Source organism: Mangifera indica, chromosome 12 (genome assembly GCF_011075055.1).
Source record: "Mangifera indica cultivar Alphonso chromosome 12, CATAS_Mindica_2.1, whole genome shotgun sequence".
Taxonomy (NCBI): Eukaryota; Viridiplantae; Streptophyta; class Magnoliopsida; order Sapindales; family Anacardiaceae; genus Mangifera; species Mangifera indica.
In genome coordinates this window covers 8370259-8389397 of record NC_058148.1, presented here as the reverse complement: position 1 = coordinate 8389397, position 19139 = coordinate 8370259, and the positions used below count along the sequence as shown (strand labels likewise).

Below are 19139 nucleotides of genomic sequence, written 5' to 3'. Positions count from 1 at the left end.
TTTAATTAAGTATGATGTAAATGTTGGTTATAAGAAATTATGTCTAAGTTAAAAATATAAATAATAAAGTGTTAATTCATAATCGTTCCAAAGAGTGGAATATTTGCTTAACATTTGATTAATAGATGATATTGATAATACCACGACAATAAATGATTCAAATGATGAACCATTATTCTAAAGAAGCAAATGTTTGTTTTAATAGTTATTTAGTCAAAATTCTATAAAAAGAATCACGATTCCATAACACCCCATCATAAACCCTAAATTACAATTTCCTTTCCATGTTCAAGAAACATGGTTCTACTGAAGAGAATGAAACTAGGATTGCAAAATTACTGCTGCTACATCAATAGATAATTGTGGATTGAAAACAGAAGTTGCAAAATGGAAAGCAATTGGAAACATATGCGTGCTCAATTGATCTGGCTGTTCTTCTTGTTTCCTTCTCATTGTGTGCCTGAAGATGTTGCCTCTTTAAATGACTTTTTCTGTTATGTTAAAATGGGATACTTTTACAGAGAATATCAAATTTGCTTTAAGCCTGAAACTAGTACTTTGCGTTGTGGAAATTATTTATAGAAATCACAATATCCGAATATTAGAGTAATTGACTTATTCATTAATCACTGTAATTAAGGCACATGTCAAAATCCTAATAGCTTCTATAATTAATGCTTTCCAAATATATACTTTCCACCCCCATGTAGAAACAATCAGCCTCTCAGAATTATACATCTCATCAACAAAAACAAAAGAGATCATCAAGAAGGCAAATAGCTATGAAAAGCAGAAGCGGCAATGGCTTGTTATTGGTTTTCTTGGCATTGGGTGTGACGCCTTGTGGGAAAGCTGGTGGCGCATTTTCCCCAAAATGCGTGAGAGATTGCTTGCAGACATGCGTAGCAGAAATCAAGGGAAACGATGCTGGTTGCTAACTTTACTATAAACAAGCTGAAGGACCAAACAGTGGTGATGATGGTTACGTAGGAGATTATATGAAACAAGAGACATAAAATTTTCTAGGCCTAAATCAATAACTTTTCTTTCATTTCCATGAGATGGATAATGCATTGGATAAGTGAATTCATGAGTCCAGCTCAAGGTTTCTCCGGAAGTTGGTTTTGATTCATTGTATTTATGAAATCTAAATAATAATATAGGTAATGTTATACAGTGTTATATAATTAGATGTTATTTTATTTTTAATTTAAAATTATCTAATTATTTAATAACACATATTAAATATATTTATTTGTATACTCAAAATAAATAATATAATTAAAGTAAAAGGCCAGAATGGAACTACACCAAACTAGCAAAGATAAGCCCTCAAGATTTCATTGCTTAGTCTAATATAGAAATATGGCCAAAAGTCTTTAATAAACAAGTATTTACAACTATTAAAAAAAATAAATGATTTATAAAAAAAAAAAAAACATAATGATAAGAACCTAAAAGAATTTGAAGGCTTTTGTTTTTGAATTATGGAAAACTTTATTTAAATCTTATTTTCTTTGCCAGTTGAGTTGATAGTAAAAATTTTAAATTTAATAATTAATCTTATAATTATTATATAAGTCAAAATCTGCCGCGGCAATGCGAAGACCCTGAGAAAAGATTGAAGAGATAAATCTCACCTTAAAAGTATCTTTCCAACAAATTACACACATCTCAATGTTAACATGCGCATGTAGCTACTTGCATACCTACTCCACCTGTGCCTTATTGTAATTATTAGTCCAATGAACTATTTCCTTACCAGAGTTTTAACAATTTTTTAAAATATATTTGCAATGTTTTAAAAATTTAAATATTTACTTAAAAAATAATTTTTGTTAAAATTAAAAATAAAATAATTATTTTATATTAAAAATATAAAATATTATTTCATTTTTATCCCTAAACGGTTAAAAAGTGATTTTTCATTTCAACCATGATTTTGAAAATATGATATTTTACCCTTACAAAAACTTAAGGTTTTTTTCTCTGTGATAATAGCAACAATGACAACGACGATAATGATCACTTTTTCCTCCTTTTTTTCTTTGCCATCGTTGATAATGTCTCATGATAAAAAAAGAAATACCGATGTGATGAAACTTAACTTCGTTTTCCATCAATTTAGCTTCAGACGAAAATAAATTGCATGACAAAAGTTTTGTTTAGAAAAACCTGATGGATTTGAGAAGTTAACCCAACCTTCTTCATCTTTGATTTATTGTTAGTTGATGTTTCTTCATCTGTTGTGAGATGTTGTTAATCATGGCTAAAAGAGAAAGGAGGATAATGGTGATTGTTGTCATCACCATTATTACTATCATTGTCATCGCTGTCATTAGAGAGAAAAACACCTTAAAAATTTGTTAAGGTGAAATGTCATTTTTTAAAAATTAAAATTAAAGTGAAATATAACTTTTTAAAATTTAAGAGAATAATATTATAAAATTATATATTTTTTAATATAAAAAATAAAATAATGATTTTATTTTTATCTTTAATATAAAATTTTAATAAATATTAATTTATAAGTGAATATTTAAATTATCAAAATCCATATATATATATATATATTTATCTTTGTAATATAATTTGGCGTCACCTAATTATTATTATTTTTTTATTCCACACTTTTGCCGATCCACCCCGACAATACTGAACCGAAATCCAACGGCTCACAAACTGTTCAATGAAAGCGGTGCGCCGAATCATATCAGCGCATACCAGTGTATTTTCCATATAGATTGCTATTTTGCGCCTTGTAAGAACGTTACTGAAGAGACAAGACCTAGGTGAGCTAAATGCAAAACACAATCTCTCTCTCTGTCTCTCTCTTGGCCTTCGGTTCTTTTTGAAGACAAAACCATCTTAAAAGTCTCTTGCGGTTACCAGGTTCTGTTATTTATTAGTTATTGTTAGTTCTTGTGTCTTATGGTATTTTCTGGTTTATAACACAGCAAACCCTTGTGAAATTTATATTCAGTTTTTGTCCCGGGGTTGCATTTTCAATACCCACTTGATGTTTTGATGTAAGTTTGGCAATAGGCTTAGCAATGTTCCAAGATTATGCTGTTTTGGTGGTTACGTTGTTCGTGTGGGTGTGAATCTTTGTTTGGTTTAGATGGGAAATAATAATCATAATAATGTAGAAGTGCCCACTTGGCTAAAAGGGCTGCCATTAGCACCCGTCTTTCGACCGACTGATACTGAATTTGCTGACCCAATTGCTTATATATCCAGAATTGAGAAGGAAGCTAGTGCTTTTGGCATATGTAAAATTATCCCTCCATTGTCAAAACCTGGGAAAAAATATGTTTTTGGTAATTTAAATAAGTCACTCTTGAAGTGCCCCGACTTGGGTTCTGATGGGAATTTCCTGAATGCGAGTGATGTGTTGAAAGTTGGTTCTAGTGACAGTGGCAATGATGGGGAGGTTAGGGCAGTTTTTACAACTAGACACCAGGAGTTGGGACAGTGTGTGAAAAAAACAAAAGGGGTCATTAATGATAATCCACAATTGAGTGTGCATAAGCAGGTGTGGCAAAGTGGAGAGGTTTATACATTGGAACAGTTTGAGTCAAAGTCCAAGGGTTTTGCTCGTAGTATATTGGGTATGATAAAGGAGGTTTCACCATTGATTATAGAGGCACTATTTTGGAAACTAGCTTCGGAGAAACCTATATACGTGGAGTATGCAAATGATGTGCCTGGGTCAGCTTTTGGGGAACCGGAGGGTCAGTTTCGGTATTTTCATAGACGGAGGAGAAAGGTAAAATCTTGGAAATCTTATCGTAACAGAGGAAAAGCTGATTGCAAGAATAATGAAATAGGAAGTGTAAATAATTTTCATAATGATGACATTAGAGATGCTTCTGTTAATAATGAGGCTAGTAAATGTTTAGATACATCCAGTTTGTCTACAAATTCTGCAACTATCTCATTGGCTGAAAATTCACAATCTTCTAGACGAAAGATTGTAAATGGTGGTAACGATTTGGAAGGGACAGCGGGTTGGAAGCTTGCAAACAGTCCGTGGAATCTGCAAGTGATTGCACGTTCACCAGGTTCACTGACTCGTTTTATGCCAGATGATATCCCTGGTGTTACTTCTCCCATGGTTTATATTGGTATGTTGTTTAGCTGGTTTGCATGGCATGTCGAAGATCATGAACTTCACAGCATGAATTTTCTTCACACTGGTGCTCCAAAGACTTGGTATTCTGTGCCGGGAGATTATGCATTTACTTTTGAGGAGGTTATTCGCAATGAGGTCTATGGTGGTAATATTGACTGTTTAGGTATGTCAAATTTTCATTGTGAATTTTATTTCCAAAAGTTTAAGCTTGACAAAGGATAATAACCAGATGTTTCTTGGTCTAGTAATTTTTTTTAAAGTATTTGGATAGAATTGTGTGATATGACTGCCCAGGGTAGTAATGACCCTGTTGATGTATTTGATATGTTGATACAATATTGAATTTGATATACGAGCCTAATCATGTTGGGTGATTACTTCTGATCCTAAATGTTTTCTGTTTATGGTGGTTGAGAAATTTCAGTGGTTTTATAATTTATCCTCCAGTCTCATCTCATATTTAAGATATGAGATTCAGTGGAATTTTTCATTTCTATCTCAAATTATTTGGAATTATTTATTCTATATCCTTTTTTGGCTAAAATCTTGCTTCCTTTGTTTTCAGCTGCTCTCACTCTATTGGGTGAGAAGACAACTCTACTCTCACCTGAAGTAATTGTTGCATCTGGCATTCCGTGTTGTAGGTGGGTACCTTTTTTAATTTTCAATTAATTTACATATTTTTGTTGATTGATGGCTTATTAATATTTGAAAAGTGAAAAGATTAAAAGAATTCTATGCATAAATATGGTTCAGTTGGTTTTTTGGAAATAGTGCTGACCTTTGGGGTTTTCTGCTGAAAGTACTTGTTGGAGTTATACTTATGATGTTCTGGTTTTGCCTTTAGGTTAGTTCAGAATCCTGGTGAATTTGTCGTGACTTTTCCAAGGGCTTACCATGTAGGATTCAGCCACGGTAATTGCTTTACAGTTTCTATATTTACAATAACTTTTTGCGCATTATTGTTGTTATTACCTCTAACTGGCATTTGGTAATGAATAAATTAAATGTTAATTATTGAGAACAAAATTGAATATGCAAGTTTTACAAGTATCTGGATAGAGTCCAAGGCTTCTAGAACATCACATTATCTTAAAGCTAAAGAATTTAAATCCTTGTGCATATTGGATGACTATGATGTAGAAGACATAATTAAAATTCTCAAGACGTGTCCTCATTCCTAGCTCTTTATTTAGATGCCAAAACAAGCTAATTATCTGCTTGACGAGGAGATATCTTAAAGTATTGTGTGCGATAGAATTACAAGGAAATTTTATTAATCATATCTATTTATAAGAGAAAGTTGTATGGTTTGCTAACTTTTGGCCAATTGGCTATAGGAGGATTTTTAATAGGCCCATGGATGTGCTAACTTCCTTAATTATCCTAATTTATGGGGGATGCTGCTTGAAAATGTGCATTTTAGATAAACTGAAGATAGCAATGAAGGTAGTAAACTCTTAACTCTAGGTGTACCATTTCTGCCAAATTCTTCATCAACATACAATTTTGAGATGGCGTATATGCATGATCACACCTTAGATCTTTCTTGATACTTCAGAAGCCACAAGCTTATTCCTGAACTCTCACTGATGGGTATTTAGCAGTACAGGTCAAAAAAGCTGTTTGATTGGCCTATCTCCTGCAGAATATTGCCTCAATGTTTTACTTCTATGAAGATTTACTCATTAATGCTGTCTTCAATTAATAATTGAGAAATTGGGTAGATAAAAAATTTTATTGAGGTTTATACAAGATGCACTCGAAGATGTCATGTGGATCTTCAATTTCCATAGCTATTAGAAAATAAACAATCTTAAATATATTTATTTGATACCTGATGTACTTTTTTACCTTCATGTTTATATATAGTGTCCTGTTCACTATATGTTGTCAATCTATAACTGTGTTTGGAAAATCTCTTCGTTGCCCATAGAATTTGGAATGCTAAATGCAATGTTTTCTACACAATCTTGTGAAGCTGCTACTCTGTAATTTCCCTATAACCTCTATTTTCCCTCACCATATCTTTACATACTTGATTGATTGCTATAGCTGTTCTCTCTTTGATCTAGGCTTTAATTGTGGAGAAGCTGCTAACTTTGGAACTCCACAGTGGCTAAGTGTGGCTAAGGATGCTGCAGTACGTAGAGCTGCCATGAATTATCTTCCTATGCTTTCCCATCAACAGCTGCTGTACCTGTTGACCATGTCTTTTGTTTCAAGGTCAGATTCTTTCAAACTTTCTAGGGGCCCTAAGTGAGTGACTGTTGACTGAAGTTATTATGTTAACATTGCTTGCTACTTCACTTTATGATTTGTGGTCTCATGTTCATCCGTCATTATAATGAAGTCAAAGTGTCCTATCTGGTCTTGACTTCTGAAGTTTCCTTCAAGATTTATTTGTGTTCATCGGTAGAATTTGGGCTAAACAAGGTATTTTAGCCCAAAAATGCTTTAAGACATTGTTTGGCATTACATTACCCTTCTTGAAGTTATGAGTGATGTAAAAATACCAGTGTTTATCATCATTGACTTACACAGGCAGAAACACTTGTCATAAGTAGCTTGAATGCACATATTTGATATTTCTCATATCTCTTGAATTTTTTATCTGTGACTTATATGTTGGTCAAGGCTGACATATTTGTTATTAGTATCAGTTCTAACAATCTTGATCACTTGAGAGACATTTTAGTTTATAAAGTACTACGATTGGGCTGAATGGAGGTAATTATGTTGAGAGCACTAATCTACAATACAGGACATTATGGTATACAGGGAGACGGTTATGTTAAATCTGAATGGCACTAGGGATGTTGTAAAATGGTTCAAACCATAAAACCCGATTGCACTGTTCTGTTAGATCCCCATTTGTTGTTAATAAGCAAGATTTACTTATCTAGTCTTGAATATCTAAATTAAGAAACGAGTAGTGAATAAGGGTAGCTAAGGGATTTACTTAATTATATTAGAATATCTAAACTAGGAAGCAAGTAGTGAATAAGGGTAACTAAAGGATTTACCAGGGTTTACTTAATTAGATTAGAATATCTAAATTAGGAAGCAAGTAGTGAATAAGGGTAACTAAGGGATTTACCGGGATTTACTTAATTAGATTAGAATATCTAAATTAGGAAGCAAGTAGTGAATAAGGGTAACTAAGGATTTACCAGGGTTTAATTAATTAGATTAGAACATCTAAATAGGAAGCAAGCAGTGAATAAGGGTAACTAAGGGATGTGTTGGGATTTACATAATTAGATTAGAAGATAGGCTAGAATAAGGGAGATGTTATCAGTAGATTAAAAGATGGACTTGGAGGGATTCTCTATTTAAATAGGGGAGATTGGTAGTGAATATTTATCCATTTTTTGGCTAAGCATTGTAAACAAAGAAGCTTTGTTATTGATGGTTAAGAACCTTGTTTCCACCCAAGCGCAACATCTAGGTTATTTAACTATTTTGTAACTTTGATTAATAATCAATAAAATTCTTCCCAATATTTATTTTAGGCATTATAGAGTCCTAACGATTGGTATTAGAGTGCAATCCACAAACATGTCAACAGTGAGAGATAAGTGGCAACAAAAGCTAGATGCCCAAATCGAACAATTCAATGCAATTGAAGGGGAGCTTTCCATCATCGATAGGTTTAAAGAGATGTTGGCTTCCATGATTAAGTTAGATAACCAAAAAGGAACTAACTACGCTACCTTGGCCAGAGAAAGATTGTCAGGTGAGAGTAAAATAGAAACACCGCAAATCACCCACAACCTACCACTTAAAATTACCTACCATTCAATCACCAACAGAGCACCCACAGCCTGACCAGCCGCAGAACACCTCAACCTTATTCAAACAACAACCACATCTCTCCATTGGAGGGAAAAAAAACCAATTATGCTTAATCAACACCTCAATTTCACCCCTACAATCCTCAATGTAACACTTTATCCATGCATTGACACACCACGCCGCCAACGACCCACACCAAACTGCAACAAACTCAACCTACCCACCCAACTAATGTTGGTCAACTTGTCAATTCTACCACTCCTAAATTCCCCTAGCAACCTGCCCAAACTGCACTCCCAATCGCAATCACATTACCCCACATTCACCACACCAACACACACCCCACCAACCATGCAAGAATCATTTGCAAAAGACACTAGGAGTATTAAGGGTGCTCCAGAAACTAATATGACAAGAACCACATTGCAACAAGCTAAAGGAGTCCAAGATCTTGGTATCTCAATTGAGATTTTACCCTTAAATAGGCCTGGCTAGGAATTCAGTTTTTCATTTTTTATTATGATTTGATTAGATTGGAAGGGAGGAGTCTTGCTTTATTCATACCCTCAGTAGGACATGAATGGCAAGATATGAAAGATTAGCTGCAAAAGCGGGTGATTACACAAATTTATTCTACAATAAATCACCCTTTAAAGATTAAAAGATCATTTATTTGTGCTGGTACTAGTGCACTAATGTAAGAATCTCTCTTACAAAAATGAGAATATCACATTTTCCTTTGCAGAGCTATCTAAGATTAAAAGAGTTTCCATTGGAGATTCATTCCTTGGGTTCAAACCATTAAGTTGCGTAAAAGATTATCGCAAGTTGAGGCCACTAACATTTTTTTCCCTAGTGACAAGGAGGTGGTTTGTGGCACTCACATTTTTATGGTCTTTCATAGACCCAAGTTACAGGTTTAGTGGTATATAGTTGCCTTTTATGGCACTCCATCTAATACTCATTTGGTCGCCCTTGATGCTGAAGATGAGATTATTAGTTGAGGAAAGAATAATTGGAAGAAATAATATGATTAAACTGTTTTTTTTCATACAATGATTTATACCTTCCATATTCTGATGACATAAAAAATGTTGATGAGTTTCATTTTAGTACAGGTGTTGTACCACGAGCTATTAATGATCAAGTTAAAAAAGCCACTGCATGATGAAATGCATTAACTTTAAAGATCTTTCAGTATGCCAATTTGCAAATCCTGCTTGGCAGAGTCACCATGCAGTAGTATCGGCCCTAGCTCTAGAAGAAGATGAGATATCAGATATCAATGATGAAACTCTCCTTTATGAGGAAGGCATGGCTAGAGTTGGATTTACTAAAGCTAAAGAAGAATTCAAGCTTTTTGTATATGAAGAAGCTTATGATAAGGAAAGTGAGTCTGCAGGCAATGGACAACTGAGTGAGGCCTCAAAAATAAAAAAAAGGGAATGCAGTTAAAGAAAGTGCAAATTATGATTAGACAAACGTGGTTGAAAAAGAAAAGCTGAAGAAAATTTCGAACTTCAACCTTCGTGACAAGGCTATTGCTATGGGGGTGGAATTGTTAGATCACCAATTATTGTTAGTAATCAATCTTTACCTATTTAGTCTTGAATATCTAAATTAGGAAACAAGTAGTACTCAGGGATTTTCTTAATTAGATTAGAATATCTAAATTAGGAAGTAATGAATAAGGGTAACTAAGGGATTTATTGGGATTTACTTAATTTGATTAGGATATCTAAATTAGGAAGCAAGTAGTGTATCAGGGTAAATAAGGGATATATTGGGATTTACCTAATTGAATTAGAAGATAGGTTGGAATAAGGGAGATGTTATCGTTAGATCAGAAGATGGACTTGAATAAGGGGAGAAATGATCTATTTATACAAGGTAGATTAGTAGAGAAGATCTATCCATTTTTTGGCCAAGCATTGTAAACAGAGAAGCTCTATCACGGAAGTTGAAGAACCTCCGTTTCCATCTAGGCCCAACGTCTGAGTTATTTAACTATTCTGTTATAACTTTGATTAATATTCAATAAATTTCTTCCCAATATTCATATAGGCACTAGTCCAAACATGTTCGAAATTCGTGGTTTGGTTTGGGTTCAAAAAATAAAAGAATATAACAGACTGCAGTTTGAGTTGCAATTTGGGTGGTTTACAATCTGAACCAAATTATAAACCGTATTTTAATATATATATATATATATATATATATATATATATATATATATATATATATATATATATATATATATATATATATATATATATATATATATATATTTTATGCAATTAATATGTATTTGTAAGTTATATTGGAATGATTGATAGCTATAATTTTGTTTGGCTTGTTTTTGGATCAAAATTGATTCCTACATGCGTGGGCATTGTTGATTAACTTTAGTTTGCTTATTATCATTATTTATAGTTGCTGCTATATTTAGTCACGGTTAGGAAGAATGAGTATCTTATATAGGATTTTGCACCGAAAATGAAGTACTTTAATATTATAAAATAAACCCTTATAATTAATAACAAAGTGCATTGTTAGGAAGGAGTAGTTATACATTACAGAAGGAGTCGATTTGTTGAAGTGTATTTAATGATTTGATAGAGCAACACCATATTAATCAAAATTGAATACAAAAATTGTGTCGTTGCTAATCAAGATTCAAAGTTTTCTGTCACGTACATTGACGAGCACTTCACTTTACTTATTTAAAATTAGAAATGCCTTTAATTATGTAGACAACAATGCATATCTGTAGTTCTTGGTATATTGAGCTTGAGATAGTATTGACACTAAAGATGATTAAAATTCAAGAAACTTCATAGATAGATAGAGAAATAGAATGTTGAAAATGTGATTGGTAACACATCCTTCGTAAATAATATTGTACCTCATTTTTTTAGGCCTAAATTGTAAACCAAACTAGACCAAACCACAATTTTTCAGTTTGGTTTGGTTTGAAGCTCAAAATGGTTTAGTTTAATTTGAGATTTATTCAAACCATTTTTATCAGTTTTGGTTTGAAAATTTTTCTAAACTAGATCAAATCAGACTGTGCACACCCCTAAATGGCCTTAATAATTTTCTGTTTTGTCTGTCTATTTCTTAGTGAAGATGTCAGTGACCACACATCATTATTTATTTCTCATATCTCTTGTGCTGGATTGGTTTTTATGCCAGGGTGCCAAGATCCTTACTACCAGGTGCTCGGAGCTCTCGCTTGAGAGATCGGCAAAAGGAAGAAAGAGAGTTATTAGTAAAGAAAGCTTTTATAGAAGATATGTTAAAAGAAAACAACAGTTTATCCGCTCTTCTGGGACAACAATTGACTTCTCACGCTGTACTTTGGAACCCGGATTTACTTCCGTGTTCTAGTAAGGAGTCTCAGTTGCCCTCTAAAACTGATGCTGTCACTTCAACACCTGGAGTAACTGTTTCAGTCATTGATTCTGAGAAAAAAAGTAATCATAATAATCTCCTAGATGAGATGAACTTATATATGGAAACTCTGAATGATTTGTATATGGATGATGATGACTTATCATCTGATTTTCAAATTGATTCTGGGGCGTTGGCATGTGTGGCTTGTGGCATTCTGGGTTATCCATTTATGTCTGTGGTTCAACCATCTGAGAGGGCATCAATGGAACTTCTGCTTGCTGATTTGGTTCAAGAAGGCCCAAGAGTTTCAGAACCTGAAAACAGTTATCCCTGTATGATCCTTGATCGAACTAACAGCACTGTTTCAGGTATTTGTCTCTTGTCTGGTAACTTTGTGTTATTTTCACTAACTTCTTCTCCTTTCACCCCCTCCCCTTCCCTTATTATTGTTATTATTACTTTTGTGACAGGGAAGTTGTCATTTTGATATTTTGGATTTTATTTTCCTGGCTAGCATCATTACATAGGATGGTATAAAAGATGTTTTAGGACATACAGAATGTTTCAAGGTCCTTAACAAGTTGTAACATTTCCACATAATAGGTCTCATGGTGTCTTTTGTGCCTCTGCTATTCCACTTCCATTTCTGGGTCAATTTAAATTTAAGAGGACTAATTGTGATATTTCCAAAGGAAGTAATTATTGTCGTCATTCTAATAATCCTTTATTTGACTTGTATATATTATGTGATATTATGAAAGCTTGTGTTAATGTTCAAATAGTCTTCACATTCATATATTGGTGCAATATTGATTGCATTATCACCTGCTGGCTTGCCAAATTGCTTAAAAGTGTTGCATTTCAATTCATTTATTTGCAGAGGATCTTTTTACTGGTCCTAAGAGTTCTATGCTTCAAAAGGATCTGACATTGTCATCAAAAACCAAGTTCAATGAGAGATGGAATACTTCTAGTAAATATCTGCGGCCTCGGATTTTCTGCCTGGAGCATGCTGTTCAAATTGAGGAGATATTGCGGTCTAAAGGTGGAGCAAACATCCTGGTCATTTGCCACTCAGGTGAGATATTCATTATGATACCCTCAAATTTCTAGCTGTTTCAGTCATATCATTCCATTGCTTGGTTAGTCATTATGCACTCTACTGACTCATTATCTACTCTCCAATTATAGCACCCTTTTGTAGTTTTCTGATCTGCACTGCTGTTTGCGAATTGATTTTATGACGTTTTTTTTCTTTTTATTTGAATGAATATGTAGACTACCAGAAGATAAAACCACATGCTGTGGCCATTGCTGAGGAGATTGGTACCCCTTTCAATTGTAGTGACATTCCTTTAGATGGTGCCTCCCAAGAAGATCTACAGTTGATTGATCTTGCTGTTGATGATGAAGAACACGATGAATGTAGTGAGGACTGGACTTCTAAACTGGGAGTCAACTTACGGCACTGTGTGAAGGTCAGGAAGAATTCACCATCTAAGCAAGTTCAGCATGCATTGCCGTTGGGTGGTTTGTTTTCTGAAAAAAGTTCCGGCTCAGATATTTTAAATATCAAATGGCAGTCCAGAAAATCTCGCTCAAAAGTTAAGCTATCCAAAACATGCCGCAACATGGAAATAAAAGCAGATGAAGTGTTGGGGGAAAAGTTAGATGGTGGTGTTTTTAAAAAAGAACAAAAAATAATTCAATATTCAAGAAAGAAATTCCGTTTAAAACCAGAAGCGAGTAGAGTTCGTGGATGTCCTAACATGTTTTTCCCAGAAGAAGTTTCAGCTGCTACTGGTGATCTGGATAGGTATGATACTAATAATTCTGAAATTAATCTAGACAACATTGGGAATACTGGTAGTGTTTTGGCTGGATATGGATTATCTCACCTTGGGCACTCTGAAGAGCTACATGAAATTCAGGTGCTTGATGCAACTAGGGATATGAGCTTGAATTACTCACCTTCACGAGTTGCAGATTCAGTTGCAGTTGCGACTTTAGTGGTTGACAATATTGGGCAGATTGAGACTGGAACTTTGGAGGAATTGAATATGGGGGATGGAACATGTTATATTGCAATCTGCAATAGTCATCAGACCCAACAAAACATCAAGGACACTAACTATATCAGTGAGAAGAAGGAAATTTCTTATGTAGAGAACCGTTCAAGCTGCCATACTGATGCGGCTGATGATAGGACCATGGAAAATATCAATATCACCGATCAAACTTGTAATCTTGCTTCTGAAACTCAGAACAATCTAGTGGCTGATAAGGATGTCTCTATGAATGAGGTCTCTTATCCAGCTAATTCACCAAGTTTACATGTTGCTCATCCATCTGTCGAGAGTTTTCATGCGGAGAAAGACAAGATTCTTGATAATTTTTATATGAAAAGTGAGGTACATAATTGTGTGACTTCTAATGATGAACGGACACAAGATATGCAGCCAACAAATGGAAACAATGATGAGGAATCCATTTCATGTGATGATAAGCTGAGTCAGCCCACTCTTGCCTCAACAAGAGAAAATTGTGAAGATCAGAGATACATATGTGCTGATGTAGACTTTTGCAATCAAGCACCTTTAGATGATAACATGCTTGATGAAATTAAGATTGTGAAGGGGACTAGTGAGGAACACATGTCTGGTTTGGTTGCACTGACGGTTCATACCACTCTCTCACTTGAAAGTTCAGCCAAGGAATGCATGGCTGCAGACTCATGTCAAATTAAGACTGCAGAGAAAGAAGCTCTAGAGCATGATGTCCTTACTACAAGTACGGAGGCACTTGTAACAAGATCTATCATGCAGATGCAGCCTTCCTCAAACTCAGTGGAACGATGTTCTGGAAAACTAGGAGCTACCTGTGCTGATGTGACCTTAGGCTCCGAAATACACCCAGAAATTCAGTCTGGGATTGAAACTAATGTGGATGAACTTGTCTGTACTTCTAGTTTGCAGAGAGAAGAAAATTATCTCATCCCTGCCACAGTAGGAGAATGTTCACATCCGTCAGATGGGATCTATTCTGAAGAGAACTCAAGTGGTAATGTGGAAACAGATGAACTAGCAAAACCTGCTCAGACCACAAATGCAACTAATGAGGAACTGAAAGCTAGTTCTTTGACATGGATACACCAACCTGCTCCTTCTGTGATTCAGAAGTACTACAGAACCCGCAGGGAGTTCTCTTCTACAGAAAAAGTGCTCATTAACAAAGAAGTTTCTTCATCAAAAGATGCCAGAATGCTCAATAACAAGTCCACTGCAGGAGAGCCCAGTTCCAGTGCGAGTAAAGGAAGAAAAAGGAAGAGTGAAGTGGAGCAGTTAACAGAGAACAAGTCCAATTGCACTGGGTTTATCAGGAGTCCTTGTGAAGGGTTGAGACCAAGGGCTGGGAAAGATACAGTGAGCAGAAGTGAGGTTGAGATCAGCCACATAACCAATGAAAATCCAGCAGTAAAGAAAATGCAGAAACCAGTAAATGCTTCTGTTCCTGAGAAGAAAAAGTTTTCCATAAAGAAACATTACAGGTGTGACTTAGATGGCTGCCGCATGAGTTTTGAGACAAAGACGGAGTTGACTTTGCACAAACAGAATCGGTGCCCACATGAAGGATGCGGGAAGAGATTCAGTTCTCATAAATATGCAATAATTCATCAACGTGTTCATGATGATGACCGGCCTCTTAAATGCCCATGGAAGGGTTGTTCCATGTCATTCAAGTGGGCATGGGCTAGGACTGAGCATATAAGGGTGCACACGGGTGAGCGGCCATACAAGTGCAAGGCTGAGGGCTGTGGCCTTTCTTTCAGGTTTGTATCTGATATCAGCCGACATAGGCGGAAAACAGGACATTATGATAACATATCCACCTGAATCTGCCCAAAGGCTAGTAATCAAGCGGGTTTTTGTAATATATTGATATGGGGCCGTATTGGCCTTCAGAATTTGTACTATAAACTTGATTATCTGGTCAGATATAGATTTAGGATTAGGCTGATCCTTGGTGTAGGTGAGCATTCTTCAATTCATTGAATGCAATGATAGTTGAAAAAGTCTTATTTGATTATTGATCTTTCCGAAACTTTTGATGCTGTTTTTTTAGATGGGGGTCTTAGGCCTGCATTTTGTACAATTGAGGAGGGACTACTGATTTCACCTAAGGTTCATGATCCTTGTATTTGATCAGAATGTGACAAAATTGGTTCATTCTTAGACTGATTCAAGAGGGGTTTGATTTGAGTCAATTGCAATATTGCTAACGTGTCAACAATGATGTCTTGTCTTGAATATTACTTTCACAGTTTTTGCGTAGTCCAGATAACTTAATCATACATTTTTTTTTCATTTAAATTTAAAATTGCAGATCATTTATAGTAAATTCTAAATTTTATTTCATAAAAGATATTTGAGAAAAAGTAAAATAAAGTCTAGAATACAAATATAAATTCAACATTAAAAAGGGAAAACAATATGTTTCGTGTAGCTGAACTCATTCGTCCATTACTCCATTTCCAATCAGCAAATGGCGGACGCTGCCTTACAAACCTCAGCACCCGAGCCCTCTCACTCTTTCATCTCCTGGAAAAATCATGGGAAGTTTTATGGATTTAGGGTAGAGTAGATTAAAGGGTTAAGAAGAAATTATGTTTTTAAAACTGGATTAATGGCCTTCGATTGATTCAATCAGATAAGCAATTGATTTAACCTATTTCTAAATTATTATTTATTTGTTAAATAATATCAAACATTCCTCACTTTTTTGAAATATAAAATATATAAAACATAATTTTAAATATATTAATTAAATAATTGACACATTATTACATAGATTAAAAAAAAAACCAAACAAGTTTATCAAATTTAACAATTTCAAATCAATCAATACTTATATATAAATCAGATCAGACTGTAAAACAAAACTAAATTATAAACTAGTTCACAATATAATCGGTTGAATTAGCTGATTCAATTTTAAAAACACTTATATTTAGAGTGATTTATTAATGTTTACAAGGGATCATAATTTCCATTTAGATGATAATGCCATTATTGAGTAATAGCCCCTTGCTGTCTCTACCAAATAAAGATACAGAAACAGGTAAAAAGGATGCCAATGTTAATGTAGTAGTTTAAATGCTTGGCATATATGTTATAACCCTATTCAATGGTTCCTTGACCTGACTGATGGAGAATATTGAACTTCAATCAAAGCTAACTTGAAACTGCCCTTGGCATTGTCAAAGTCTTGGGCATTCTTGTGACTGAATATTAGTGTTCTATAATACATTTAAAACCTGTTGTTGGACTTGAGAATGCTGTTTTGATATTCTTGAGAGAGCAAGCGCAGAAATCAACAAGCTAGAGCATTTCAGTAAACAAATTGCAAATGCAACAAACAAGGCTTTTTTCAATTTGCTTCTTTTATTCAAATTTCAAATAAATTGAAGGTAAAGAAATGGTTGTAGTGAAACCTAACTACATATGTAAGGATTCTTGAATCTAAGTGTACTTGTATGAAGATCTTACTGGGCAAGTAAACAAGATTATAATGCTACTTCATCTCAACCATAAGATTCAAGATCCCCTCAATAGCTTCAAGAATAACAATGGGAAGCACAAGGGATCTAGAGATGTCCTGCCTAGGGAGATTGACATGCAGTAATTATACTTCAGCAAATAAAAATCATGGAAAGCAAAACTGGACAAATATTGCAATTCAATATCTGAAAAATTATCAGCAACCTTGTTTAGAAAATCTGAAAGAACAGGAAAAAGCTATTCCTCCAAACTTTTTGATGAGTTGATAAAGCTCCTAGCAGCATCCAAATTTAGTCCATAGACCTGGAAAAAATTGAAAAAATTAGGAATTGCATTGCTCTAGTAACATAGGAAGGCTGTTGTATGATGCAAGGATTATGTAGTACATTACACATACAAGTTTCTTGTGAAGTTGTTCAAAAGCCTGGCAAAACTTTTCTGCATCTGCAGCACTTACCTATAAACCACATCACCAGCAGCAATCAGTTTTCACCATAAGTAAGACATTAACTACAAATTTCTATAAACTTAAAAGAAGCTTGTATCACAAAAGAAGACAGACTTATAAACATTGTAAAAAAGAATAATTTATTTCCATCACTCATCCAATGGTAATCTCAGATTCAGTGAATGGAAATAGTAGATAAACATTGTCTTAGACTTGATAGGCAAACTGTAAACATGAGCTAAAATGCCTTGGATCTGCTAGATTGTCATAAGACATCAAAATGTAATTAAATTGCACTTAAGAAGATGTTCTAACAAGCAAGGTATACCTTCCTCCTGGCTGCCAGTTTTAGCTTCTGCCAAAATGCATCTGCAAAACAGATCCATTAGAGAAAAATCAATCTGATACTAGCACCAATTATCAGCATAAAACCAAGGCAACTTAAAAGATAGAATTACATCTATACCGTGTCCACCCATTCTGTTAACTTCCATCATATTTGAAGAGAAAAATTAACTTTAAAAGAGAAAAAGAAAAGAAAAAGAGCATGAAGCAACAAAAATCTAGAGCAGGCAGGCTGGGGTGGTTTTATTTTAATATTCCACTTTGTATCACAAAAACAACATAAACCATATCCTTATGTAACATATCCAAAAAGTGAAGACTTCCACAATGTCACTTCGTGGGTAGCCTCATAAATAAAAGCAGTTGGTGAATTTTGGTTGTACATTAACAGGTGATTGAGCAGAGAGTTTATAGGGTGTAACGTCTTCGCGGACAACAAATACAAAATCTGTCAGAATGATAGCCATCCATATGCAAAGCATGTCTAAAACCTCATCATAGTCGTCTAGAAAAAAAGCAGGAAATCCATCTCGTGAAATAGATAGCCTGAAACAACATACCTCGACTCTCCATCTGCTTTTTATCTTCTTCGTCCCAAGCATCTTGCCACTCATTTAGTTTCTGTCCAAATGTCAAATTAACTTAAGCCAGAGCAAAACATACACTCAGAGGCATAGTATACTGCAGAAAAAAGTTACTAACAACAACAACAAAAATAAATAAATAAAGGCACTATGGAGCAGTTCCAGTAATGAAACCTGTGAGAACGAAATTAATTGTCTTGAAGTATCCGACTCAGCCTGAAATCAAAGAAGGGCATTTCAAAAGCTGGAAAAACACAAGCAGCAGCGAAGATAAACAAATCTCAAAAGCAAAATTTTCCGAATTTTCTTCAGGATCAAAACTCCAAAGAGTTGAAGATATGTTAAAATAAAAACAAATAAAACCGCAAAGAATAAACTTAGTGTCATAGCTCTCTTTCCTCAGAGCACTAAAACCTACCAACTGGACATTTAAAAAAATGATAATAAAAAAATGGATTGGGTCTGTTGGATGCGGAAGGGATGAACTTGCTACAATAATAAAGGAGAAGAAGAGTTGTGCGATCTTAGTAACAAGAATTACACATAGAAATTATAGAGATCGATTTACTTCGTAATCGCGAGATCGAACAACGGGGAAAAGATCCAGAAGGCGTCGAAATTCAGTTTCATCCATAGCTAGCTAGCTGCTCGTTTGTCTTTCATTCACATCACGTATATTTTACTTGGAACCAAAAAAGCCTTTAAGAACAGGGAGAAATACCGTGTCCCACCCTAATTCTACCTGAATAATATAGTTTACCTTCAGACTTTAAAAACTATGCTTTCCGACCTTTCGTCCAATTTTTTTCTCTCAACTACAACCAAAAAACGATATTTAGATAATTTTAATTATCTAATTTTAAATTTTAATTATT

General features: G+C 34.4%; 2 protein-coding genes across 4 annotated transcripts; one reads left to right on the top strand and one right to left on the bottom strand.

The window, feature by feature from the left end:
* The first annotated feature begins 2744 nt into the window (after nucleotides 1–2744).
* LOC123193083 (probable lysine-specific demethylase ELF6) lies at nucleotides 2745–15565 on the top strand. Its single transcript, XM_044605869.1, has 7 exons — nucleotides 2745–4298; nucleotides 4701–4779; nucleotides 4983–5050; nucleotides 6211–6361; nucleotides 11129–11697; nucleotides 12210–12407; nucleotides 12608–15565. The coding sequence occupies exons 1-7, from the start codon at nucleotides 3122–3124 to the stop codon at nucleotides 15220–15222; spliced, it is 4857 nt and encodes a 1618-aa protein (XP_044461804.1). The 5' UTR covers nucleotides 2745–3121; the 3' UTR covers nucleotides 15223–15565.
* A 151-nt stretch (nucleotides 15566–15716) lies between these two features.
* Nucleotides 15717–18993, bottom strand: LOC123192367. 3 transcript variants are annotated; one of them, XM_044604897.1, is made up of 7 exons: nucleotides 18833–18993; nucleotides 18439–18480; nucleotides 18241–18301; nucleotides 17664–17704; nucleotides 17285–17344; nucleotides 17092–17190; nucleotides 15717–15927 (listed from the first exon to the last, which is right to left on the bottom strand). In XM_044604897.1, exons 1-6 carry the CDS (start codon nucleotides 18896–18898, stop codon nucleotides 17125–17127), a joined length of 336 nt encoding a protein of 111 aa, XP_044460832.1. In that variant the 5' UTR covers nucleotides 18899–18993; the 3' UTR covers nucleotides 15717–15927; nucleotides 17092–17124. The 3 variants fall into 3 exon arrangements, with proteins under 3 accessions (XP_044460832.1, XP_044460833.1, XP_044460831.1); XM_044604898.1 differs by lacking the exon at nucleotides 15717–15927 and adding an exon at nucleotides 16737–16988; XM_044604896.1 differs by lacking the exon at nucleotides 15717–15927 and having other exon boundaries at nucleotides 16737–17190.
* Nucleotides 18994–19139: the final 146 nt, after the last annotated feature.

Coding starts and splice junctions, on each gene's coding strand:
- LOC123193083 (XM_044605869.1), top strand. CDS start 3,122: ATGGGAAATAATAATCATAATAATGTAGAAGTGCCCACTTGGCTAAAA. Junction 4,780..4,982: donor TCTGGCATTCCGTGTTGTAG/GTGGGTACCTTT, acceptor TTTTGCCTTTAG/GTTAGTTCAGAATCCTGGTG. Junction 5,051..6,210: donor CCATGTAGGATTCAGCCACG/GTAATTGCTTTA, acceptor TCTTTGATCTAG/GCTTTAATTGTGGAGAAGCT.
- LOC123192367 (XM_044604897.1), bottom strand. CDS start 18,898: ATGGATGAAACTGAATTTCGACGCCTTCTGGATCTTTTCCCCGTTGTT. Junction 18,481..18,832: donor TTCGATCTCGCGATTACGAA/GTAAATCGATCT, acceptor CTTTGATTTCAG/GCTGAGTCGGATACTTCAAG. Junction 17,191..17,284: donor AACAACTTCACAAGAAACTT/GTATGTGTAATG, acceptor AATTTTTTCCAG/GTCTATGGACTAAATTTGGA.